The sequence below is a fragment of the Xenopus laevis genome, chromosome 3L (genome assembly GCF_017654675.1).
Source record: "Xenopus laevis strain J_2021 chromosome 3L, Xenopus_laevis_v10.1, whole genome shotgun sequence".
In the NCBI taxonomy this organism is placed as follows: domain Eukaryota; kingdom Metazoa; phylum Chordata; class Amphibia; order Anura; family Pipidae; genus Xenopus; species Xenopus laevis.
This window is the reverse complement of record NC_054375.1, coordinates 119,100,751-119,128,060: the sequence shown is the minus strand read 5'-3', so window position 1 is coordinate 119,128,060 and position 27,310 is coordinate 119,100,751. Positions and strand designations below refer to the sequence as shown.

General features: G+C 37.8%; 1 protein-coding gene across 2 annotated transcripts in view; it reads right to left on the bottom strand.

Annotated features, from left to right (window-relative positions):
• mctp2.L (multiple C2 domains, transmembrane 2 L homeolog) overlaps nt 1-27,310 on the bottom strand; it is a 92,128-nt gene that overhangs the window by 20,759 nt on the left and 44,059 nt on the right. For both annotated transcript variants that reach the window (XM_018253253.2, XM_018253252.2), the window contains 13 exons: nt 26,513-26,655; nt 26,267-26,343; nt 25,494-25,605; nt 24,647-24,682; nt 20,244-20,408; nt 19,295-19,425; nt 18,306-18,492; nt 18,039-18,132; nt 14,132-14,234; nt 12,650-12,752; nt 9,846-9,947; nt 9,664-9,738; nt 8,015-8,134 (listed from right to left, as the gene is read on the bottom strand). In XM_018253253.2, the coding sequence (XP_018108742.1) occupies nt 8,015-8,134; nt 9,664-9,738; nt 9,846-9,947; nt 12,650-12,752; nt 14,132-14,234; nt 18,039-18,132; nt 18,306-18,492; nt 19,295-19,425; nt 20,244-20,408; nt 24,647-24,682; nt 25,494-25,605; nt 26,267-26,343; nt 26,513-26,655 (1,448 nt within the window). The remainder of the gene's footprint in view (nt 1-8,014; nt 8,135-9,663; nt 9,739-9,845; nt 9,948-12,649; nt 12,753-14,131; nt 14,235-18,038; nt 18,133-18,305; nt 18,493-19,294; nt 19,426-20,243; nt 20,409-24,646; nt 24,683-25,493; nt 25,606-26,266; nt 26,344-26,512; nt 26,656-27,310) is intronic.

Below are 27,310 nucleotides of genomic sequence, written 5' to 3'. Positions count from 1 at the left end.
ATAATTCCAAAATATCTAGGACACCAAATACATTTTCATGCCAAATCTCACCCTAATTGAGATGTAGGAGTATGTAGTAAAACAAGCAGGTATACTGCTTACTCTAAATAGTCTTCAGATTGGTCCCCACAACTGCTCTGGGCTCTACTAGATGCCCTTTTCAGTTCCATGTCACTTCTTTACATAAATCTTTTATTTTTTCTTGCAGGTTGAAGACTCCCGTCCATCAAGTTCAACCTTTTAAGTCTATATATTGTATAACCTGCCTAACTGCTAGTTGAACCAGAGGAAGACAAAAAAAAAAGCACGTGAAGTCTCTCCAATTTGCCTCAGAGGATGAAAAAATATCCTTCCTGACTCCAAGATGCCAATCGGACCAGTCCCTGGATCAACTTGTACTATGAGCTATCTTCCATAACCCTGAATTCCCTCATTTGCTAAAAAGCCACCCAAGCTCACTATAAAAAAACCCTTCCAAAAATTTAGACTGAACCTCCTTAGAGAGTATTTGAGAGGCTATTGTACGATCCCCTTATATAGTTATACATAGTTATCGTATCCCCCCTTAAAGGAGAACTAAACCCCTCCAATAAGAAAAGCTCCTACCTACTACCCTAGATAGTACCCCCCCCCAGGGAAGCGGGACTATTTAGGGTAGTAGGTAGGGGCTTTTCTTATTGGGTGGTTTAGTGCTCCTTTAAGCGCCTCTTCTCCAGCATGAACAACCCCACTTGGCCAGTCTTTCTTCATAGCTGAAACTTTCCATATCTTTTACCAGCTTAGTTGCCCTTCTCTGCACCCTTTCTAACTCAATAATGTCCCGTTTGAGCACTGGCTGTTCATCAAATTGTTCTTATTACCTGATAATGAGATTCAACAGCCCAACTGGCCTTTTTATAGAAATAAGAGCACAAAGGCTCTATGACAGAGCAGACTGTAATTTCCCTTTTCACATGAGATACATATCAGGGAGTAATGTATGGGTGCAATAAATCCTTTCTGGGTACCTTCACTTAATCAATCATGGGCAGACAGATAAAGTTTGACAGTTAAAGAAAATCAGAGGCACCATCAACTTTCTCAGTTGTTCAGAAACTTTAAGAAAGTGTCCAAGGAATTAGAGAAGAAAAGCTTAAATCATTACTTAAATCCATTAATAGTGTTTGACTACCAGATAAGGATTCAGACATGTATACGATCCCACATTTTATGGAAAGCCTTTATGCCATACCAGTGTGTTACTGGAAGACCCTGTTAGACACATAACACAAGTTTGTTGAGGTTTGTATGTTACAGCTTTAGAAACAATTATGGATTTTCCGCCAAACAACTGTTACAAGAATAGAAAGAGCACAATGGTCCAAAATGTAGTCTTTGCAGTGCAAGGCATCTCATGTTAGTTCTACTGTAGCTATCATTATCATATAGATAAAACAGATATAGGCAAGATTTCAGTTACCTGTTTAAAAATGAAAACGTGCAGCTCCCGTAAGACCAAAATAATTGATTTGATAAACAGAAGCTTTAAAAATGGAGAAATACTGAGCCTCCTATCTGCTTCCTGGAAAAGACAGGTCATAGATAGATCTACACCATGTAAAACTGAAGAGTGCCCCCTTTCCCAAAGGACAGTTATAGCGACTGTCCCATATCCACCATAACCAACAGCTTTTATATGCATCAGGTTTGTAAGAAACAATCAAGGAGCAAATCATTTGTCACATATCAATACAGGTCACACATATGGCAAATCAACAACTTTTTTTACATCACATATCTGAGAGGCAAATATGAAATAACCATCAGATAAAGGTTGAGTCTACTTCCCAGCTAGAAGGACTCTAACAGGCCCTAAGGGGTCAGTACCATCGCCACATCGACAACCACTGTCGTGTGCAAAACCTCCCACCCCCAAACCCCTTTTCCTTGTTGACAAGGGCAATGCTTTATGGCTGGCTAACCTAGTTGCACAAAGCAGATGTGTATTAGTTATATCCTGACGGAATGGTGTAGACAATAAACTCGCACTTTGCTAAAAGCATAATGATATGTCTGATGAATATTTATATGTTTATTCTACAATCTGTTAAACAAACAGTTTGTAGCAAAATTCACTGGTACATGACATGATTATGGAAAGAGATGATGATGATTATGATGATAAAGGTTTTCCAATTCCTTTTACTTCTTCACCTAAAAGAAATAATGGGAGTAGACATTCAGAATTGTTGGGATGCTAAAGATGTTTTGAATACTAAGGGGCAGATTCATTAAGGGTCGAAGTAAAAATTCAAAATAGAATTTATCAAAATTCAAATTGTGAATTATCCAAACTCGATTCAATATCATACTCTGGCTCTTTAAGAACTCAAATTCGACTATTTGCCACCTAAAACCTGCAGAATTACTGTGTAAGTTAATGGGAGAGGTCAAGGGATACATTTGGTGATGTTTGTAGCCTTCCTGACATTTGAGTTTTTCTCTAAGAAAAAACTGGTATCAAGTTTTTTAAATCTGAATCGAGTTTTGATCATTTAAATCAAATTCGATTTGATTTTCGGGTCATTTAAATTAGTTCGAAATTTGATAATACATTTCGACTAGTCAAATTTCGAATTTAGGTAAATTAAGGGGAGTTTAAAAAAAACTCACATGAATTCAAAATTCGACCCTTGATATACGGGCATCTAAATGTTTGCACTTGGCTGGCTAAATACTGTACTGTCCGGAAAAGATGTGGCTGAATAGCAACTAAATCCTAAGACACAAAATAAAAATTAGGTAAATTTCCTAAAAATTTCATAACCTGATAAAAAAATGTTTTACTTTCAATTGACAAGTGTTTATGGTGACATTAATACTAGGGTTGCCACTTTCTCCAAAATTTTTAACCGGCTAGCGTGGTGAAGCAGAGATAAAAAGGACTGTGACATACAGACAGTGGTGCTATGATGTAAAGGGGAGGGATGGAGAAATGACGCAGGGGACCATCAAGGGTGGATTGCAGAGAGATCAAGGAAGAGAAAAAAAGATAGGGATGGATCGAGGCTTGACTGGGTGGGCCAGGGGCTTTACTTAAAGGAAAACTATACCCCCAAAATGAACACTTAAGCAAAGGATAGTTTACATCATATTAAGTGGCATATTAAAGAATATTACCAAACTGGTCTATATATTTAAGTAAATCTTGCCCTTTTACATCTCTTGCCTTGAGCCACCATTTCGTGATGGTCTGTGTGCTGCCTCAGAGATCACCTGACCAGAATGTATGTGTGCACAGTGAATCGTACGATCTCAGGGGGCGGCCCTTATTTTTTTAAAATGGCAATTTTCTATTTATGATTACCCAATTGCACATCCAACTAGAAAAGTATATTATTATGATAATGATTTATTTACAAGAAGCAGGGTTTTACATATGAGCGGTTTTATGCATTATCTTTTTTATAGAGACCTACATTGTTAGTTTTCCTTTAAGGGTATTATAAATTTACTAGCAATGTAATTGCTGCCTTGTCATGTGTTTTACCGACTGGGTCACGTGTTTTACCTGGGTCCCCCTTCCAAAATAAATCAAGGGTCAGATAGGTGTAGGGCATGGAATAGGAGGGTTCTGGGAAAAGCTTAGCTGATCAGCTGAATAGTGGGAGGGTTTGGCATGGCTTTGGGCATAACTCGGCCAAATTTGTAATAGTAGACAGTACTTGAGCTACTATTTTACTAGCCAGATCAGTGAAATACCATTCTGATGGCAACACAATATCAAGGATAGGAGTGTCCATGGATTGGTTTTAAACACAGAGCGGTCAGTCAGCATCCCCTATCCACCATCTGCATTCTGCTCTGATGTGATAAAACTTATCTGACTGTATTATCTTACTGTATTGTAAACTACTTCAATTATTCCCTTCTCTTATATATCTGTAAGGCACGCACTAGGTATAAAATAGTTCTAGGTACCCGCAAGGACGAATCGGATGTTTACTTTCAAAGAAGTGACAAGTAAATGGCCTGTGTTGCTTGGTTGAGGTTGATGGTTGCAACCAATAATTGATTATTACATAACCCCCACTTGTAAGCTATTAATAGGTAATTGCAAGGATGTTCATTTCCCTGTACCCCAGTGTGTCTGTACATATAAAAACATTCATATATATCATACTACTTTAATGCACAATTGAAGGGCTGCAGATTGGGCCACAGTGATATAAAGTGTGTAAACTCTTTTAGCAAATGGGGTGTGCTATTAGACTGAAGTCATCAACATGGTCTTGGAGGCCACGGCATGTCATAATTGTATCTACTCTGTACAGGGTGTCTTTAGTTTATAGTCAGGGAAAATATCTTAAAATGCTCCTAACAGCAAATGGAAATCTCTTGCATCCATCCAAGTGTCTGAACTTTGGCACCACAAAATTGCTATGGAAGAAGACACACTGCATCAGTGCTGTGCAACCTTGTACATGTAGCAGGTCATACAGCATTATACAGGGATGGTTCCTCATAAAATGATTACGTTATAAAAAGATGTCTATGGTTTCTTTGAGCAGACTAGGGGAAATAAAACTCCCTTGAAAAGCCACATCAGACCTACAGGTCTGCTAATTGGACAGCCCTGCACTGCATTACGGGAAAATGAGTGAATATATATACAATTTAACTGTGTAGCATGTGTGTATGGCTACCTACAGCACTCCTAATGCTTCAGAAATGTGCACCATTTGACTAAATGCTTGCAATGCTTAGTTTAATGTTCACTGCATCATTTGTTATGGATTTACAATCCACTCAAAAAGCATTAAAAACGCATCTCAAACGCATGAAATGAGCGTGTGTATGAGCCCATAATCCGGACCTTGCAAGTGGAGATTGGCTGGAAACAGAACCTTTCTTGTGATAAAACAGTTAATATGGTTTCTGTGTTACAGTCAGGCAAACAATTCCACAAAGTCAGTTAAAATTAAAAAAGGAAGATGTTAAAAACAAAGACCTGGAATTCACACATGACCATTCATGGAATTTTGGTGCCACCTAGAGGAATCTTTATAGTACGAATTGCAAAAGCCGAGGAGTAGCATTCCTTATGACTTCATCTAACTGAACATCCATTCCTTGTTGGTTCTGTTGGTCAGGATAAGTTATTTACTGGAGACTACATGCAAAAGATAATAATACAGATTTATACGGTACAAAAACATTTGCCAGTCATTGTCCAATCACTGCAAAATGCAGGATAGTAGGATGATTAAATATATAAACATGGGTGGGTAAATCTATTAAAAAATAACTGAAGAATGGTAGAATTATACAGGTAATTGGCCAAACAAAATCCAAGCAAAGTTAGGCTCAAACCTGGTCTAAGTGTCTCTTGCCCATAACATCAGCAGTTAACTTTAACTGAAGCACTGAATTAGTTGGGCAGACTTTGCCAATAGATACACATAAAATTGATGTTGTTTTGCTTTAGAAAAGGGCTTAAAGGCCCTTAAAAATTATAAATTTCCCCTCACCCCTCCTTAGGCATTCTTAGCCATCCAGAATGGACAGCAACTAACTCAGCTTTATGTAGGCATCCATCCTCCCACCACCTACCTGTTCCCTAATTTGTACACCTTGCCTATGGCAGGTGGTAAGGACAGTGCTGTGTTGCTCCTAATCCAGCACGAGGTGCAAATCACTGATAGTCCCCTAGATGCAAGTGTTTTTGTATGAGCAATAAGGGGCACCACTTTGCACCCCTCAGTGCTCCAGAACCTGTGTGATACAACATCTAAGAGATAACCAAGAGATCTGTATGTACTGTATGTTATAGATTAAAAAAACATATGGATAGCCCAAAACAGTGGTATCCTTCTCTACCACAGGTTATATCCAGAAATCCTGGCCTTTAGTTGCACAACTCTGTCCTGGAATAAAAACACAGGCACAGAGTAGAATCACTCCTAAAACATACCGGTTCTGTGCAGTCAACTTAGCTGCACATTTCAAGCATCAGGCAGTGCATTCTGAAATCCAATCTCTGAAATTCTTTTTATGGTTACTTTTTCGCCAGTCAAGGATTCATGCAGAAATTCCACATTTCGCCATCTGTGAATTTTCAAAAATTCACAGCAAAAAACTTTGCCGCAATAAGAGAGGCAAAAACACCCATTGACTTTAATGCAAAAAGTGACCAAGACAAAAAAGTCAGCACAAGAAAAAATGCCAATTAACTGCATCTGAAGTGAGAAAAAATATTGCTGTGTGTCAAAAAAAATTGTCTCCTATTAGCTTTAATGCGTTTGGTAATTTTTTCACAGTTTTGCGGGACAGTTTTGCTCACCCCCAATTCACAGGCTAATGATAAGTAAGCCATTGGTTCTGGAAGTTGTAATTCAACAACAGCAGGAAGCCCACAGGCACTTTGCCCTATGGAAGAAAACAGCTTTTCAAGTGACATGAATACAAAATTTCAGCGACTGTAAAGCTATTAGGAAATGTAATTGCTATTAAAAGTAGCATGTCTGTCCTTTGCTATTCTCTGCCCTCCTTGCTCCTTTTCACTACTGAAGCAATGAAGTAGAGGGCAGCCCTCCTCCGGACAGTCCCCCTTCTTGTAAAAAAATTACAAATTAGGGGCCCAGGCGCATCCACTGATAAGAGAGGGTCGACACTGAGTTCACGCTGACCGCTGACACCCACTACTTGTCAGATCAGGCTGCCAGATATCCGACGACAGCTAAAGAACTATAGCAGAACCATGTAATGAGAAGGAAAAGCAGCCTGACACCAGAGTGGGAACACTCACTAAACCACAACAAGGGCTTCTCTTTATGAACATCAGATCAGGCGGCTAAAATTATCACCGAGCTGCACTTGTAACTGTCACCTGTGGTGGGTATAATTACAGGCTTCTGCACTGAGAACGCCCACGTCATATGGCCATAAAAAAGCCCTGCGGCTTGCCAAGTTCAGGCAGACAATGGAGAATGCACACCACCCGACGAGAGCCCACAAGGATCAGCCAGGGAGACTAATAAAAATGACAGCTTAGGAACAAATGAAAATAAAGCTTAGGAACACAGCACAGAAATACACAGTGCTTTAACCAGTTCCTTGCTTATGTTCTGTATCTAAGGATGGATAGATAGATAGATAGATAGATAGATAGATAGATAGATAGATAGATAGAAATTCTGGTAGGATAATTGCAGATTAATAGAATGGATTGTATTCTGTTCCCTGTTTTCCTAAACCACGTGTGAACATTTTGAAACAATGTTGCCTCACATCTAAATATTCCTTCCATTTTGACAATGGGACTAGACCTCTGCAAAGCTTTCAGCAAAAATAATTGCTGCCTGGCTGTTGAAGGATGCTGGGAAGTGTATTATGGTTAGCCACAAGTTGAAGATGCCTAGCCGTTCAATGTATAGAGAGCATCACCTACCAATTTCAGTTTAGTTTCAGCTGCTTGGCGCTTTCTAAATTATAGTCACAATAATCTTGTGTAACATTCGGATTGTCAGCTAACAATAATACAAAATAAAATTATGCACTTAGACTTCTGTTACAAACTGCAGAGTCATTGCTGCGTTGATGATCACATGGGATATACTCTAGATGAGATTTATGCAACAACCCTTACTTATGGATAGGACTAATAATAATATCCCTTTTCATAACAATGAAAGAACTATAGCTTGCAGAGTGGCAGCTCCCTTATTTGATTACTAATGACAATTATTTAGGAAAAACATTCTAACAACTTGAATGTTACTGGAAAATAGGTTTGGCTTGCAGCCATGCTTTTTTGTCTAGAGTAAATAAAACTGTTTGAAGTAGGGCAATACCATGTACATTGCACTATAATGAAGACGCTGCCCAAATAAACAGTAGCTTCTTGTTGCAAACTTTTATATACAGTAGATGATTGCAGAGTCTTGGTGCCCCTTTCAGCTGCCAAGCAGGCTGGAAATCTATGCCCCATCAGTGTAAGCTTCATTCATACTCTCTCATAAAGGAGGGGACTTACCAAGAAAGCGATTAAACTTTTCTTTTTGGACTCCCACTGAAAGCAGCTCTTGATAAACTGGACTGTATTCCAGATTGCCATGGTGATTTTTTTGACACGGTAAATATTTCGTGATAAGATCTAGAGAAGGAGAATTGGATTACCCTCGTAGTCGAGAATACTCACAGATCTTAGATCAAGAATTAGGAGTAGCGCTTTGAAATTGATTTGCTTAAGTGTCACTGGGACAAAAAATCTGTATGACATACATAATAAAATAATACATTCTGATGATTATATATATTGTAAGTATTGAACACGCCAATGGCTTTCTCAGTAAATATATTTTGAATGGGGCTATTGACATGAAATTTACACCACATGTTGGTAAAAAACCCAATTAATCAACATATAATAAACTACTCAAAACAAACAAGTCCATAAATCAAGTTATGTGTAATAAAGTGGAATGGCAGGGAATAAGTATTGAACAAGCTTACTGAAATGTATTTAATTCTTAGTAGGAAAGCCTTTGTTGGTAATGACAGCTTTACTCCTACTATGGAGAAACTAGTCGCATGCATTGCTCGGGTATGATTTTAGCCCATTCTTCCACGCAAACTGTTCAAATCTTGAAGGTTCCGAGGCCTCTTCGATAGATCTATTCCATAGATTTTCAATTGGATTCAAGTTGAGTAACTGACTGGGCCATTCTAGCAGCTTTATTTTCTCTGAAACCAATTGAGAGTTTCCTTGGCTGTGTGTTTGGTATTATTGTCTTGCTGAAATGTCCACCCCCTTTTATCTTCAGCACCCTGGTAGATGGCAGCAGATTCTTATCAAGAATGTCCCGTTTATTTCTCCATTCATCCTTCCTTCAATTATATGAAGTCTTCCAGGACCATATGCTGAAAAACAGCTTCACACCATGACGTTCCCACCTCCCAATTTCACTGTTGGTTTGTTGTGTTTGGGGTGATGTGCAGTGCCATTTCTCCTCTAAACATGGTGTGTGCAATGACATTCAAAGAGTTCGATTTTGGTCTCATCTGACCAGACTATATTCTCTCAGAATTTCATTGGCTTGTCCAAATGTTGTGCAGCAAACTTTAAACAAGCTTCAACATGTTTTTTCTTCAGCAGTGGAGTAGAGTGCACGATGAGCGTGCATAGAGGCCGTGTAAGTTCAGTGCATTACTTATTGTTTTCTTTGAAACAGCTGTACCTACTTGCTTTAACCAATCATAAGATGCTTCTTTTGTGATACCTTTGCAATGAGAAATCTTTTTATAGGCCATAAATTAGGACTAAATCAGTTGATATTAATTTGCACTGTTAGGGAGCAGGATTTTTTTCTAAATACTGACAGTTTCAGCAGGTTTCTTGGCTTTCCATGCCTTTTTGCACCTTCTTTTCTTCATGCGTTCAATACTTATTCCCTGTGTCATTCTGCTTTATTACACATAATTGTAATAGTTTTGATTTCTTTGTGTGAATAACTTGGGGATGTAACTGACATTGGGTGTATATTTCAAGTCAATAGCCCCATTAGAAATATATTTAGTGTGTAAATCGTTGAAGTGTTCAATACTTATTTCCCCTATTGTATAATGACATTTTCACATGAATTCACATTTATCTATTTATTATTATGAGATTATGAGCCAAACCTTTTTGGAAAACTTGGGGTTCTCTTCCACAAATCGCCTTTCTCGAGGAATAAACGTCCTAATACCCGCTCTCACCTTTGGTGTAATAAATAAATACATCCATCCATTATTAAAGCTACAAAGGCATATAACTAAGTACATGACACATTAAAACACATGCTTGTTGATAGCAGAAAGCTTACCGGGTTAAAAATGATATCAATTTCTAAATAAAGGACTCCTTTCGATGTGCTGCCCAAGTCTTTATTCTTTAGAAGATAAGCTACCTGCTGCCCATGTTTTACCTTTAAGAGAAGAAAATATAAAACAATAATGGTGCAGGGATCTTTAAAGGCTGTCAATAGAGAGATCAGCTTATTCTGATACTTTATGAATGAAACACAAAACCTTTACAGTACTATGCAGACTGATATGGGTTCTGGACTTTATAAGGGTCAGTATGAACACAGTGTGATGTGAAAAGTTCAATTTCAGATACAAATCGCCATGTTTTTTTTACCCCCAATGCAGCAGTTTTCCTCCCCAGAATTCCAGATTAATGACAAGTTGCACCCCATGAGTCACAACATAGGCAATTGCACTAAAACTTTCATCACTGTGCACAAGGAGTGTGTTTGGACACAAGTACCTTGGATGGTGTCAATACACAGATTGGAGCACAAATACACATGTAGCTGTGTTTGCAAATGACCCTTTTTTTCTTCATGTGGCCTCTCACTTCATAATTTGAACACAGGCCCACAGTGTGCTCGAGTCATTTAGGAGGTGAGAATAGGCTTGTACTGGGACTATGTGTTCCTAGCACATTAAAAAAAAGCAATTTAGCAGAAAAGAATTAAAAACATTGTGATTGGCTTTGCCAAATAACCCTTCAGTTACGAGGCCTTCCCTTGATGTAGGTGTAGATAAAGAGACTATCCACAAGCTCATAACAATCTGTGAGAGTCCGACAGTTCGTACAAATGAGCCCATGGAACATTTGGTACAAAACAGTGATGTTTCGGAGCATCTGCTCAGACCTCTCTCTCTTCCAATAACATCAGGAATACGAGGACTCTGGGAGACATTAACAGGGGATCAAAAAAAAATCACACAGAGTAGAGCAAGACGGAATCATCTCTCTGTAAACATCAGGTGTCTGATGAAACTCATCTTCTGTGTAATACCCAGAGCTGACAGTTACACTGCGCTCAGCCTAAAGGACTAAGAGCCACGCAGTTTGTGCTCAGAACTCGGCAAGAATGCTGGGCACCTGTATAATCTGTTGCTGAAAAGATACAATCATTGGCTCTCCCAGTCTGTTCATTTTAACCCAATCAATCCAAAGGTATGGTATATGTTGCAAATGAAAGTTAAATAATAAAAAACAGGGCCTGGATGTTAAACTAACTGACTTCCACTAGTTCCAAACACTGACTTCCAGTCAACTGTTGTCCATAAGAACTAGAGCACATCATATGTTATAGCAAGGTTTGTGCCAAACAATGTATAAAATGGCAAGGTTTGTGCCAACAATGTATGTAATGGCAAGGTTTGTGCCTATGAGTAAGTGCCCCACTTTTCAAATTTTTTAATTAACGGCTTCTTGTGAGGTCCTCACATCTTTTTTGTGTTCCACATCGTATTTCATCCCATTTTGAGGCAGGTGAAATATTCTTATTTCCTAAAAACACAGAGGGGCTTATCTATTATGTGGTCACAGAGTGCACTATTTTAACAGGTTTATTGTATGCAAACAGCTGAGGTCTAGTTTGTTACTCATAAGCAGCTTAAAATGCCAACACATTGGGCACAAACATGCATTAGTATCTCCACTAGTTACAAGAGTGCGTGCTTGTCAAGAGATAGTTGCTTGAAAACAGGGACAGCAATGTTTCGGAGCACTTTCACAGATGGCTTTTAGCTGCTTGTCATTAAGGTGAAGTGTTTTAGTAGGTCAGTAAGCAGGACCAATAGTTGTGGGTACCAAAAAGCCTGAAATCTCCCTGTGTGCCATTATCCTTAGAGTTCATGTATTGCAAACACAACAGCAGTCCAGTGTTCACTGCTGCTAACAGCATGTTTTTATGCTGATTGATTGTGCTGATGGCTGCAGTGATGTCTCTTCTAGCGTGTCGACAGATCCAGGGCAGTTCTCGTAAAGCTCGCTCTTAAGAAAGCCCCACAGGGAAAAGTCTGGTGAGGAGAGATTTGGAGAGCAGGGTGGCCAGGGGAATGAAGAAATAGATGAGGAACAGAAGTATGCTGTGTATACAAAGTATTACATTGTTCAGCAACTGTTAAAATACTACAGAATGTGTTAAATACTACAGCAGAAATATAGGAGCACAAATACTCAGCAGCAGCACAGCAGGAAAAAAAAAAAAAAAAAGCTCAGTAGCACTTGCATTATATTCCCCAGCAAAGGCAATGCATTTACGGAAGAGGAACTGTTATCAGCAATTCTTATTTTGGTTATAAAAGGGAAAAAAGCTCAGAGAAAGTACTACATTAGAAAAATGGACTCTCTTGCCCGGTATTTTTTACTTATTGATATACAAAACATTATTTCAGTGGTTGGGTACACTGTGAGGACTCGAAAAACAAAATATTCCTCTCTCAGAACATGTGGGGACTATTATTAGAACTAATACCGAGCTTAGGAGAATCTTAGGTTAATTCTCACCTTATGTCCCATTATTGGAATGGAAACTTGGGGAAATTATGTTATACTACATATTATATATTTTTGGGTTTTCATCCATTTTCAACAAGTCCTCATCATTTATTTTTCCTTTTTGAAATAACACAACCAAAATTAAAATTTGGGTTAGGTGTCTGCAGAAATTCCAGTTTTATACATTTACTTTTTCCTTTGCACCTCTAAAGAAGCTCTAAAGAGTGCTACTGCCATGTATGGAGACGACTTCAAGCTCAAAAGCAGTTCTGATCTCACAGCACGCAAAATACTGAACTAAAGAATATAAAGTTTTGTCTTTCAACTTACAGATAACAATGGAATTGCTACTTTCCCCAGAAAATCAGGAGGCTTATCCCCATCTTCATCAAAAACGGTAACATCCAAAACATCATGGATATCTTTAATGGGGCTGAAAATGAGAAACAGAAAAATGAAATACAGACTCCTCAAAAAATCATGGTGCTTTATTTCCTATCTTGCTGGATCCACCTAGAGGCAAAAACTATACATGGCCTAATGTATTCTTGCTTAGTGACTTGGTCAGTGTCACATAGCTTCTTAATGAGTCTGTAACTTAGCACCAGAGCATTTCATCTGGGTATCTGTACAGGAGCACAGCAGGAGTGTGGAAACCTACCTATTCACCTATACTACCTACAAATTCACGTGTGCAGTGGCATTGATATTCAGAAAGCATGCATTGTGGGTGCCTAGAGGAACAGCTGTAAGAATTAATGTTATAACTGATTCTCTCTATGTCAAGCATATCCAAATGCCTTCAATGGGTTCTTCTGGCTGTAGATACTGAAGTTGGAGGGTCCTTATGTTACGTATCTCTGCTACACAGCAGATACTTACCAAATTAAAAACAGGGACTTTGTTCATGCAGCTAAACTAATGTAACAGAAAAACATTTCAACAGATACAACTCAGGTGTTAAGGCATATAGAAGGCAGTCTGAACATGATCCTGTGTTTGGGGTTGAATCATCTCCTCTAAAGAACTGTCTTATTTAACATTAAAAATAAATAAATAGGGACACTTTTTAACATTTCTTTAAGTTAAAAAATGGATGTCCTGCTGCAGGGAAACTGAGAATCAGTACAGGAAGCTGCGTGTAGAAGGCAACCACTAAGTAGCAAAGACAGAAAGTAGGAGAAATAAGGGAGTAGTAAAGCTAAGCAAATATTCATCAGCAAGTTTTTATAAAATTGTTTGGAAAACTGAATCGGTAACATGCTAATGGGCTTTGTCAAAGATTAATTAGATCCTATTTGTACTGGCAGTTAAGGAGATTTGTCACCCGCAGTAAATTTTTGCTACAATGGGCGAAAATCTCCCGAAAATGCATTCCCCTTGCCTAACCATGGATATTGCCACAAGTAAAACACATTACTCAGAGCAGACCAGCTCCATCACTGGAAATTGCATCTTCAGGAGATTTGCCATCCGTATTAGTGCAGATTTATTAAGGACAACAAACCTCCTCGTCTGCCAGTACCCTCAAACACCCAAACTAAATGAATACAAAATTGCTCTTCGGAGTCATTTGTTTGAATTTGAAACAGAAGCGTCAACCACTGTGAAGGTCTACCAGGCATCAGACAGTTAAGTTACTCAGCAGAGATAGTGGCGGATTTATATGGGGGCAATGCAGGTGGCCACCCAGAGCCATTAATTCCAAGGGAGGGACAGTGCAGGGGGAACAGGGCTGGGATGGGGCAAATTCCAGAGGGTTAATTTACAGCCATGGGCCCAAAAAAAAAAAAAAAAAACACATATACTTACAAAGTGAATACTTTGTTCCATTCTGGGTTGAGGTTTTTGTATACTGTATGAGTCTGAAGCCTATCATTTCCCACCTCCAGGACACAAAATGGATCACTTTTCCCTGAGGAAAAAAAAGGAAATAAAATATACTGATACATATTGAATATTCTTAAAATAATTATCATGAATAAAAATAGTAAATGTCTTGAGAAGGGTCTAGTTGAGAGGTCCTCAATCCTATAAAAATAAAAAAACAACCTTGCATAATGCCACAGTATAGCACTGTTCTTACATTATGCCAAAGCTTCAATTTTTGCAACTCGGCATACACAAAGCTTGTTTTGGTAAGGAAGAGGCCAGGTAATGATGTGCTACATTTTCTTATATAGACCAGTAGACATAATATGAGGCTGCAAATGGATTACTATACCTGTTACAATCTGCTCACAGTTAAAGCAATCTAAAAGTGTATAGAAAGAGTAATAAAAGCCACCTCCATTTTTTTTTTTTAAGGAGGCTTAAATTATTTTGGGCACTGCATCTTAATACTCGGTTTGCAGAAAAGTCCCCTTTAAATAATTTTACTAATGCTTACTTTCTTTGAACTGTTAATGGTTTAGGGTGATAGACGCATGAATAGTTGTCTCTCAGCTTCTGAGATGAGCACTTCATGGCTTCAGATACATTTACGAAGGCTGCTCATTCTGCTGACTCCAGCTGCGATATTGATTTTCCTTTGTTGTCCAGCTAATCCACCTGTGTCTTTAGATGTTAACATCTCAGTAGCTAACTTTTTTTTTTGTTCTCTGACTTGCAAAGCTTGTGAAATGAATGGGAACCACAAGATAAACTAACATTTGGGGATCTATTATCCACCATTCTTGGAACCTGGGGTTTTCTGGATAAAGGTCCTTTATGTTATTTCAATAAATTAGCTCTGTTGTTTATAATTTCTCATGTGTTTATTAAAACACAACTTTTCCAATATTTTTTAGGAAGAAGCATCGAAAACGAGGCAATACATATTCTAAATAGGTTTTGTTTTACTAACCCTGGGCACAAGGCCTGCTTTCTATGGTAATGCAGTTACTCATTTTAATAATGAACACATCAAGGATATAAACTTTTTATCATGGTTTAAGAATGACAAAGCACATGACATAAATTAATTGTAAGTACTTTCTAGAGGTCGCTTGCAATGAATGGGGCCACAGTGGTATTATCAGCAACCAGTTCAATGCAATTTGCTCATCCTTGTTTGTAACCAACATTGAAAATATCCTACAGCCATATACCCTGTAAACATGTTCATGCTTTTCCAGCTTTCAAATGGGGGTCACTGACCCCATCTAAAAACAAATGCCCAGCTAAAAACAAATTCTCTGTAAGGCTTCAAATGTATTGTTATTGCTACTTTTTATTACTCATCCGTCTATTCAGGCCTTTCCTATTCATATTTTAGTCTCTTATTGTAATCTGTGTATGGTTACTAGGGTAATTTGGACCCTAGCAACCAGGAGAGCTGGTGAATAAAAAAAAGCTAAATAACTCAAAAAACACAAATAATAAAAAATTAAAACCAATTACAAATTGTCTCAGAATACCATTTTCTACATTATACTTAAAATCAACTCAAAGATGAACAACCCCATTTAAAGGCAGCTGTTATAACTGATTTAACATTTGCCAACATTCCACAGATACTGCTGAGAAATTTAGCAACTAATGTAGCAAATTGTAACAATTCAAAATCTGCACCAGGAGTTATTGAGCTGTCAGACTGAAACACCAGAGACAGAAACATGAAACTTTAAACTTCCATTTTGGGAAAACTGTCGAAAATATAATGTGGAAAGCAATTGAAAAATGTATTTTTTTCTGGTGAACAATGATGAACAATTAAAAATAGGTGAACAACCCCTTTCAGTAACTTTTTGTTGATCTCTTGGCAATATGGTTTTAAACCTCTCTCTGTCTCACTCTGGCATTCATCCAATATTTGAACCAAGTGGCCAAACCCCCGAATCCTTCGCGAAAGATTTGCCCGAATACTGAACCAAATCCTAATTTGAATATGCAAATTAGGGGTGGGAAGGGGAAAACATTTTTTTCTTCCTTGTTTTGTGACAAAAAGTCACGTGATTTCCCTCCCTGCCCCTAATTTGCATTTGCAAATTACCGTTCGGTTCGGCAGGGCAATAGGATTCAGTCGAATCCGAATCCTGCTGAAAAAGGCTGAATCCTGGATTCGGTGCATCCCTAATTTCTACATAGTTCTCTTTGAGTCCTTCTTAAGGGTGAAGTTTGATGTACTCCACTCAATTAAAAAAGTCAGATACACACCTAGACCAACTAAAGAAACCCACAACTCTTCTCTGTAATAAAGAAGCATCAATTATGCCTTAGCCACACATCCATTTCAACAAAACCTGTGAATGAAAATGTAATGGCCAAAAAAAAAATAAAAAAATAGTGTGACTCTTTCAACAGCTAAAGGGTTAATAATACATATGAAATAGCCAACATATGAATTCAAGAATGAGTTATATTCTTTGTTCAACATGGAAATGGTTTTGACCTCGTTATTAGCTCCAAGGGGCAAACAGGCCCATCTAGTAAGTTTACGGCTTTTTAGTTGTGTATTCTCATGAATTTACCAATGTAATTAAAACATTCATTACGTAGAAATGCATTCAAGCTTATTAAAAATAAAATCCGCCACGCCATTAACCCCCCTTATATAGACAGCAAAATTCATTAGCCTGTGTTACACTGTTGTCCCTATTGGCCTTAAAAAATCTTTAACAGCCACAAAGAAGCTACTTATAATGCAGAATGGAGTACAGGAACAAAATCCCACCCAGTAATTTTGTGTTCTGTGTTTGGTCAGTGAGCAAACGCAATCTGCGAGAATAACATGCGCATATATAAAAAAAAACTACCCAACCAGGCAGAAAAGTCATTTCACATCTACAAAATGATTATCTCTACCATCACAATCTCCACGCAGTGGTTTAAAATGAACTTCCGTGCGCTTTTGTTATGGGGAGGGTGAGTGAAATTCGTATTCAGAAAATAAACGTGGATGTGCATCGAGCTTCTTGTTCCCGTTCCTATAAATACTGACATCAGCCCCAAAAATCTCCAGCTCTAAATATAGGAAAATGTAACATTCAATAAAAAGCACTATTGCCTTTAAATATTTGCACAAAAACACTATCCTGCAAGAGTTGATGATGTGCTATTTTTAATGGAGAAGGTGCTAATATACATGCATAAAATCTGGACTTCCTACTGTATCAATGAGAGACTACTGGGGCTGATTCTGTTACCAGCTAAAGCAAAAGTACAATAAACCTATTACCAGCTGGTAATGGTTTTAAAATTGCATCTAGGGAAAGTTTCATTATCATTGTTCAGATGTCAAATCTTTCTGGAACCTTCAACTAGTTGCCCAAAGCCTTTGGTAGAGTGGAGTTTAGTATTCCATATAAAACATGTGTGGTTAAATACATATTATATATGGAACAGGAGCAACGATACACTGGCTCAGAGTAATATTCAGATAGCAGACGTGTATCCAGGTAGATAAGCCCATATGAAATGAATACCAACGTCCTAGGAAAAGGCTGTCCCATGCAATTCTTAGGAGCTATGGATTCCCTGTGTAGCCAGATATGGTCAATAGAAACAATGCCGATATAAAGCACCATTGATCAACCTACTACCTACTGCATTCAAATGGGACATTATATAACTTTCTGCATTTATTTTTTTTTTATGATAAGGAATTTACCAGTCTTTCCCAGTAATGATAAACATTTCCGTTTTATGCTTTAGAAAAATAGCAAATTAAAACCTTCAATTTAAGCTTACAAAAGTAACGGCATAACATTATCCATTGTACAAATAGAATTGACAGTACCTGAAAAATCAGCTGCCAACAGGTCCTCTGCTTTTAGTACTTTAACTTGCAAAAAACCAATATCTTTTAGATTCTGGAAGGAGCTTTTTATATTCTGGAAAGCAAAGAAAATTAAAAGTTAGATTTGACGGATATGGTGCTGTTAAAAGATGAAAGCAAATGCACAGTTGGTTGTTAAATTGAAGACTTATTGAAGTCTATATTACTTGATGGCAGAAACTGATGGTCCATTCTGATGATATTTGTAACACACACTAGCATACTCACATATTTTTTATCCATTTGCTTCCTTTCCGCTGGATCTACCAAGGGACAGACACACAGATCAGAAATGGAGACTCCGTCACAGGGTGTAAGTGCTATCATCATATGTATTGATCCCTGGTTATTCTCCAACGGCAGCACCAATCGATTGTTCTGCTGGTGAGGTAACCCAGCAATATCCACTTTACACCTGAAACAATAACATGGAACTCTTTAACATACTGTATCTCAATACAGATGGACTTTGTCTTTTTTCAACCTGATTTAATTTAATTTAATGACATTTTGTTTCTTTTTCTTGAACAATACCTAATGAATGAGCACATACTGTTGCTCTGATTAGAAACCACTTATCCAACTACATAGATCAACTACATACCATGTAGATTATTGTGCCAAATGCATTTGAAGAATGGCCAGATTAATGGGCACAAACTGTGCATCACATGTTTCACCGTATTGACACAAGCTATCTTATCTAATACAGAGATTCATATCAGTATTTTAATTATATTATTTTATTTATTTATGGCAAATAGGAAAAAAAAAAAAGATTCTGCAGGCCACTTATACAGGTATGGGACACTGTTATCCAAAATGCTCGGGACCTGGGGCTTACATGATAACGGATCTTTCCGTAATTTGGATCTTCATACCTTAAGTCTACTAGAAATTAATATAAACATAGGTATAAACAATAGGCTGGTTCTGCTTCCAATAAGGATTAATTATATCTTAGTTGGGATCAAGTACAAGGTACTGTTTTATTATTACAGAGAAAAAGGAAATCATTTTTAGAAATTTGGATTCTTTGTATAAAATGGAGTCTATGGTAGACGACATTTCCGTAATTCAGAGCTTTCTGAATAATGGGTTTCCGGATAACGCATCCTCTACCTGTATCAGGTGTACTGATCCTCCAGTGTCCTGAAACCTAGTTTTTGTACAATATAACAATATGTAGTCCAAATGTGCCAAAATGAGACACTTACATCCCCACCAATTCTTCATGTTTGCGGTTATCTTTACCCCATACTTCAATATCCAAAATGCCCATCCTTTCAGAGAAGTAGTGGAAGTCAAAGCGCTCTCTCCACTGCGGGTGTGCACTCTTACAAAGAGTCTAGAAAACAGGCGGTTAAAGTGTGTTTAAAAGCACTTGTTATTCACAGATTACAGCATCACTTTAACAGCTGCCTTACACGGCAGGGAGACTCATAACACAAAATCTGCCACGCAATAGCATTTTCTGCAAAGGAAGCAAGGGAGAATGGATTTCTTTCCTTAAAAAACTAAAACTGACAGATCTAAAGGGAATTTACACATAAATACAAGGTGATAATTCAGTGGCTTTAGTATCTTCTTGCTCATAAACACGTTAGAAATGGGTCTCTAAATAACCATATGATAAATAACCATATGGGCTACCCTTGTCTGACATTTCAGTCATTCCTTGACTAAGCTGGAAGCCTACTGGCCTGCATGTGGGGTAAAACTAATGGTAAAACTAATGGCTTCCCTGACTACTCTATATCGGATTAGGGCCTGGTCAGATATCAATCGTTCAGGTATAGACTGCAACTTGCCATAAATGTAGCCATTTCCTGACCGTGCCCTTTGTGATTTGATCACAGGCCTAAAGGTCAGACAATTGTATTACCCAAATCTGACACACCACCTTGGAGACCTTGACAGATCTGTCAATGTATGCACAACATAGGTTTATGACTTGAAATATTTATTTTCTTACAGCTGCCAAATTAAACCGACTGTATCAGTAGCTAAAATGAATTGGCATTAATTCTTATGCATCTGACCAAGGTAATCAATGTCCTGCATCAAAGTACAATGGATGGCCCTGTCAGCTCCAGTCATCCCCAGCAGCAAAATGGTTCAGCTTGAATACTCAATGCAGCGGCCAACCAATCATAAACAATGTACCTTGCTTCTGTATTTCTGGTCTCCAAGCTTAAACCTCACAAAAGAATCTAATGTGAGCCCTTCGGAAAGGTTTCGACCTTCTAGCAAAGTAATGCTCAATGTTCCATTCCACAGCTGGTTCTTGCGAAGGGATTCTGATAACTGCACACCTTGCAAGGAGGTTGCCTGTAATAACACCACCAATATTTATCATTTAATTAGATGTTATAATAGGACTACGAAAAAAGGCAATGGAGTATACAACGTTTACAAAGGTTTTAAACAACCGGAAATGATTTGCTTTTAATATTCTACCTTTCTCCAAGACTACATATTTTTAGAGTGCTCCCTGTCCAAGCACAGTCACAGCACATGGTTGCTGCCCTTATGCCAAATGCATTAAACCATTTGTACTCAGACAGGGAAAGCTCTAAAGCTTCAATATCTGTTTGCTGAAAACAGACATTTCAAAGTCACAATTCCGTGGCCACCATGACTATGAAGAGGAATTTAAGGTGAAGCATTCATGCAACTGCTTGGCCAAAAGACCAGTAAAGCCATATTATGCACTATAATTTTAATACAAGTCTATGAGAGGCAGTTTGGTACCATTTTTTGGACTTCTTACTAATGGTGTTAATAGAAAAGAATCTTTTTGGAATACATTGCCGTCATTGTCTCACTTTTTGCAAGGGTAGAAATGTGGCTGGATATTTATACCACATTTCAAGTGATCTGCTTAGCTACTTCTCCTATGGCGAGATGCTGAGCCGAAGAAGGGGCGCTAGAAAACAAAATTGCAGTAGAAAGGAACTGGGATTTTATTTTAGCTACTTTGCCTGAAACTGAAGAGTAACCTTATTTCTACCACTATAAATCTGCTTTCCGTCAGAGCATCTTTCTTTTCTATAAACCTGAACTCCTCCATCTTTTTTGTATGATTGGGAGTATTGTCCACTAGGGATCAAAGACACATCCTGCAGTCTGGCAGCTGCTGAATGAAAATGGTAGCTTTTCCATGAAATATACCCTGAAATAATGTTGCAGCTTGGTATGTCCTAATTTCAGGCTGAATGTTTATCTTGGAATTGCTTCTATCTAAGTTGTCCATAAAGCAGCCTTACTTAGCTGTACGAGCCTTGTTAAAACGGAATCCAAATCTGACTATTAAAAGGGGACTGGAGATGACTTCCATATGGCAGAACAGCATGGGAGTAGAGGGGTAGGGACTGCAGCAGGCTGTACTTGGCTGAGCTCTGTATCTATCCATGGACACTCATTGCATTACACCATAACATCTGGATTATAGCTTGTAATGTCCCTGGGAAACATCCACTTCCCATCAAAGGCTTTATCTTTTGCTGTCGTACTTTGAACATTTAAATGTTCAACACAGACATGTTTAAAATGATGTTCAACCTAACCCCTCTGTAACTGTTGAGTAATTTCCCAAACAAACACCAGATACCATTTTTTGCCACTTTTTCTCCCCAAAAGTACATCTTACTGAACAGTTTAACCCAAAAGAGCTCAGGACAGGACTAAAAATAACTTTTCTACATTATTCTCAGCCATCAGAAATGTAGATTAACACTTTATTCTGTTAAATGGCCAACAACCAAAGCAGAATTAATCTTAAATAATTAGAAAGATGCTAAAAGAAGGAGACCAAATGAATAGTTGATGAAACGGGTTTATCAATGCCCTTATATGAGATTTTGTACAATCAGGGTACATCGCAATGTACAACAGGTGTTCCTCAACCTGTGGCATGCCAGCTGCTAGACAAAACTATAACTGTCCCCGAACAGCTTTTTGCTGGGAGCTGTAACTTAGCGAGAGAGCCACACATCTTCCTGACTCACTATAAATATTTTTTATCCTTTATCTATATAGTGCCACAATATTACACAGTGCTTAGCAGGAAGCATTCATCGTTCATCTCAGTCAGTACAGGCTTGGGATCGATTATCCAGAAACCGGTTATCATAAGCTTACTCAAGATACAAACTGAAGAAACCCCTAGCTGCATATATCATAGGTTTAGTAGATGTTATACCTGGTGCTCCAAATTAGGTAAAGACCCCTTCTTCTGAAACCTCCTGGTAGTGTGTGACTAAATAATTGTTTCTGTAAGTTAAACTGTTAAACAACTAGCTGCATATATTATAGGTTTAGTAGATGTTATGACCCCTTATTCTGAAACCTCCTGGTAAGACAAGAGTCCTCAGAATAAGGGCAAAGTCACACAGGTCAATTTCGGGGAGCTTCTGCACAACATCATTTACACAGAGAATGCCAAAAAAAATGCTCTCCATTTTCCAGTTGACTATGATGACCCACAGTGTGACTAAATAATTGTTTCTGTAAGTTAAACTGTAGCTTACTGCATACAGCTTGTATGGGCATGATATAAACAGATAAATATAGTATGCCAACGTTTAATAGAACACATATTAGAATATGTTCATGAAGAAATCCCAGACCAAGAACAGAGAAAAGGGGAAGGAGAAATGTCAAAATGGACAAAAAAACATAACTAATGTATTTTAAATAGGAAAAAATTGCATTCACAAAGAAGAGAAAGCCTTCTGTCTGTATTTGTCAAACATAGTTGAAAAAAATTATATTCTCTGTTCTGTTTTTAATGACATCAGTGATGACTTTGCCTGGTCTATATAACTCATTTCTCCAACAGTTTCGCCACTGCCTTTCTCTTTTATCTGCTACAAACCAGTATTCCCCACGCTCACATTTTTCCGCTCGCTGTTTTCCTAACTGCCGGCAGTCTTCTACAGACCAGGGTTTCCTAACTAAAGATGCTTATTGATCTACTGCTGTTTTAGTGCAGCAGCAGAATCAATAAACTAGAGCATACAACTGCTTGTTAGGTTTTTATACAGCATTATGGGAAATGCCATACTGAGCTAAACCACCAAACACTCTCATACTGTGAACTCAACGCTGCAGGCAAGAGCTGAGAGTTCCAGTCTGCAGAAACTGAGCTTTTCTCCCCTCTGCTGGCAGACTGGCTTAATGTCATGTTTGTTAAAAAGTTGATTAGCAGCACCAACAGGTCATGGAATGGTGAGGGCCATAACCTTTATAAAATATTGCCATGTACATGTTTAGTGAGCAATTACTAATATATATCTGTAGAAGGGATGATATATCACTAGTCCTGCAACTGTTACTGACATTCGTTCATTCACTGACAAACTTATCTTAAAATAACTGCACTCCCATGTCTGAGAGAGGTTCACCCAAGAGCTATGAGCACGGTAAAATTGCACCCTTTTTGCAATTTTAGGAGGAGGGCACTTAGTATGTGGATGAGATTCATAGCTGCTCCCAATGATACAGTATGAAAAAGTGTAACATATATAGGGTTCATTGTGCAGAATAATCTATGCCAATATATTAATTACACGATAAGAAAAGTAAACATAAAGTGATTTTGCAGTAAATCATTTGTTGCAGAAGATGACTTCTTTCCTTTGCTTGCCCAATGTCACTCCCTGTGCCTCCCTTGGATTTTATTAGTGGGATGGAAAGACGCTAGCCAGAGCCTTGGGAACTAAATGATGTGCCAGCATGATGTGCGGTCTTATCTTGGTTATTAACAGCTTTCAGGATTCAAGAGACACAAGACAAGCAGCAATATGAAGAGACAGGCTTTTTGCTTAATTTGGACCCTAGAGAGCAGACTGAGGAAACAATGGTTGATATTTTTTATACATCTCATTTATAATATAGAGGAAAGGACTTCATATGGTTTTTACAACAGTGAACTAAGCAGTAGCAGAACCAAAAGGAGAACTGTAAGTTCATATTTTAATTTATATGTATAGACAGGACCGTGCACTGCATTGGTTGGGGTTTTTACTATTAGGAATATAGAATAACTATCATTTCTGCATTTGGTCGATTATTTGATTCCTCCTGCATAGATTCAGGTTCATCTGAACATTAGTTGGAAAGCAACCCAATCGCAAAACAATTCATAGATTTCCAAAAATTTCTATTTACTGAATCCAATACTTAGGTCAATCGAGTCCTGTTGAGTTCAAGTCCCTGTTAAAACTACCTATCCATAGTAAGCATACAGGCAATGTAGAATATGTTGGAGATATGAATATATGTCGCTAGCTGACTGATCCCTTTTTCTGCTCAAACAACCTTTAGATGTTCAGGAGCAGTCTGCACATTAGTTTAGAACCTTCCAACTGGAAGCCTAAGTGCTAGATGTAGCTATCCCAAGAAAAATTAATGGCCATTAGCTTGCTAGAAATTTGTTTCTACGACATTATCGCTTTAATAAAATCCAGCCTTTGTTTATGCAGTATCCCAATCATTGTACCACTACATGTCAAGTGTTGTGCTGCATTTGAGCACATAACAAGCGCATAAATAAAATGATTTACCTTAGAAGCACCAAGTCTCCTTCGTGAGGATCGTCCCTGTACAAAGATGATAAAATAATGAGAAATGCACATTATAGTTTGAAGCCAAGTAACGAAATAATACAAACACAGGTGTGAGATCCGTTATCTTGAAACGTGTTATCTAGAAAGCTCCAAATTACAGAAAGGCCATACCCCTTAGACTCTATTTCCAAATTTTTAACTTTTAAAAAATCCCATTTTCTCTGTAATAATAAAACAGTACCTTGTACTTGATCCAAACTAAGATATTATTAATCCTTATTGGAAGTAAAACCAGCCTATTGTGCTTATTTAATGTTTAAATAATTTTATAGCAGACTTAAAGTGTGAAGATCCAAATTATGCAAAGATCCATTATGCAGAAAATCCTAGGTCCCAAGCATTCTAGATAACAGATCCCATATCTGTACAACATGAGAGTTGTTGTGCATGCCCTAACCTGGCACTTATATGCCATTTGGTAAATTAAGCTATAGAATAATAAAACAGATGCATCAAATAGCAACAAGAAAATGCCTGTACCGGAGCTACAACTAAGTGGATGGGTTTCTTCCAGGGATCTATGACTATACAGAACTAGTTGACTACAGGGAGACGTGCAATAAATCATCAAACAAGAATTTCTTATTTACTGAAACAGATAACTAAAAATCTTAATTGCCAATAAATCAGTCATTCACATCAAGTAGCTTGTTCCAAGTAGTCGTGTTCAGCTAGTTTGCACATCAAGTTGACCCAAATTGATCCTAACTGAGGAGGAAATGGAATGGCAGCGCAATGAGACTGATATAGAAATAATAATGACAGTTAACTAAAAGGCACTCACAGTGTCTTTGGGGTCTCTCCTCCTGACAGAAAGGCTAACATCTGCCAAGATTATGCCCATGTCTTCCTCCAAGCTATTTGGATCTTCTAGACGGAATATTTTTTCTGTAGTTCTACATTAGGAAGGAAGAAAATAATCTGTTGAACAATATGACAAAATATACAATGTGGCCAGATCAGCTGTCTCCATTGTCAGTTACCCATCATGAAACAGTTCTATACGCCTGTACTTATATGGCAACTTTCCATTTGTGGTCATACCCAAGCCATAGCTAAAGTTACAATATACACAGGGCACATAAAAAAATGCTCTGGGTCCCAGGAACCCAGAGGACTAATGAGAGTTACAGGCCCAATCAATAATGCTGAATAAATGAGTTGAATAACTGAAAACATTTTTCTCAGGACTCCATTTTCTTTTGGTTTTGCCACAACAGATTAAAACATTAAGGTCGGATGGTGTGATGGTGTGATAGGAGTAAATTTTGCATCTGCTCTTGTAACCCATAACAATAAGACAGCGGATAGTACTTACTGGTACTACTAAAACAGACAATCAGGGGGATGGTAAAGTAGTTAGAACCCCCTTCTCCCACAGCAGAATGTAGATATTGTAATTGACCAATAAAATGAATGAATGGATAGTTTTCCATCTTATTTGCCATTAATACTCTTGTTGTATGTATAACTTTGTGGCACAGCACAAAGGCTATACTCTAAGTAAACACACAGCTATTATGGGGGGTAGCTTTAGCGGAAATAATTTGATCATACTTGTTAAGTTCAAGGCCTTGAAGTTCTAGAAAAGCAGATCCCATAAAATCATCTGTTGTCAAGTCTCGGTCATACACCTGTATAAAATGTAATAAAATTTGTTAATGATGAATTACAACAATATCTCAGTAAACAACCCACATTGTATAGACTGGCCATAAATATAAAGCCATATAGACCTTCAAGATATGATATAGAACCTCTTTATACAAGGGCGCCCTTCAGCACTAAAGAATAAATATTAACCTTGATGTGTAGTTTTTGGTCAAGGCTCTGGATTGGCAACACAAAAGTCTCATCCCAAACTGGATTTAGATTCTTGTAGATGACCTTGCTTTTGTACAAGGTCTTCTTATTGAGTTTAAACTTGACATATGGGTCACTGGTACCTAAAAAAAGACAAAAGGAAATATTTCACTCAAATGGGGGAAAAAATATATATATATATATATCTTTACAGTACATTGTAAGAAAGCATCCATTTTTAAAACCGAGATGCCAATTTAGTACTCTAACCATGAAGAATGAGTAATGGAAAAAATAAAGAGTGCAACTGGAGAGAGAGGATGTTCTGCAATACTATACAATGCCTGGCAGGCACACAGACAAGTAACTTAATGAATACAGATCTGCAGAGGAGGAATCCTGCTGGCAATGGGTTACACTATGTACAAAAGCACACACTAAGCTCCTGAAATAGTAAAGTAACACAAAATTTCAAAGCTGGCTGTGATCTCCTTGCAACTGTCCAAGAAATGTACATTTTTTGTTTCACAGAAATATTAATTATGCTCAGTATCCTTCCACTAATCAAGGTATGTGGGTTACAAAAACAAAATACACTTTTTCTTTTTTTTTGCCGAGAGCCCAGCTTTTGCAATCTTTCCGATATAAAAACAGTGGGAAAAAACCTCAAATAAAAAGAGCCCTTTAATTAAATGAGATGGCCACTCTGGGATCGCGGCTTCATGCCTGTCAGCTTACTCTGAAAATAAACATCTCAAAAGTAGGCCTCCATGGTGTCACTTTCTCACAGGCAGTGCA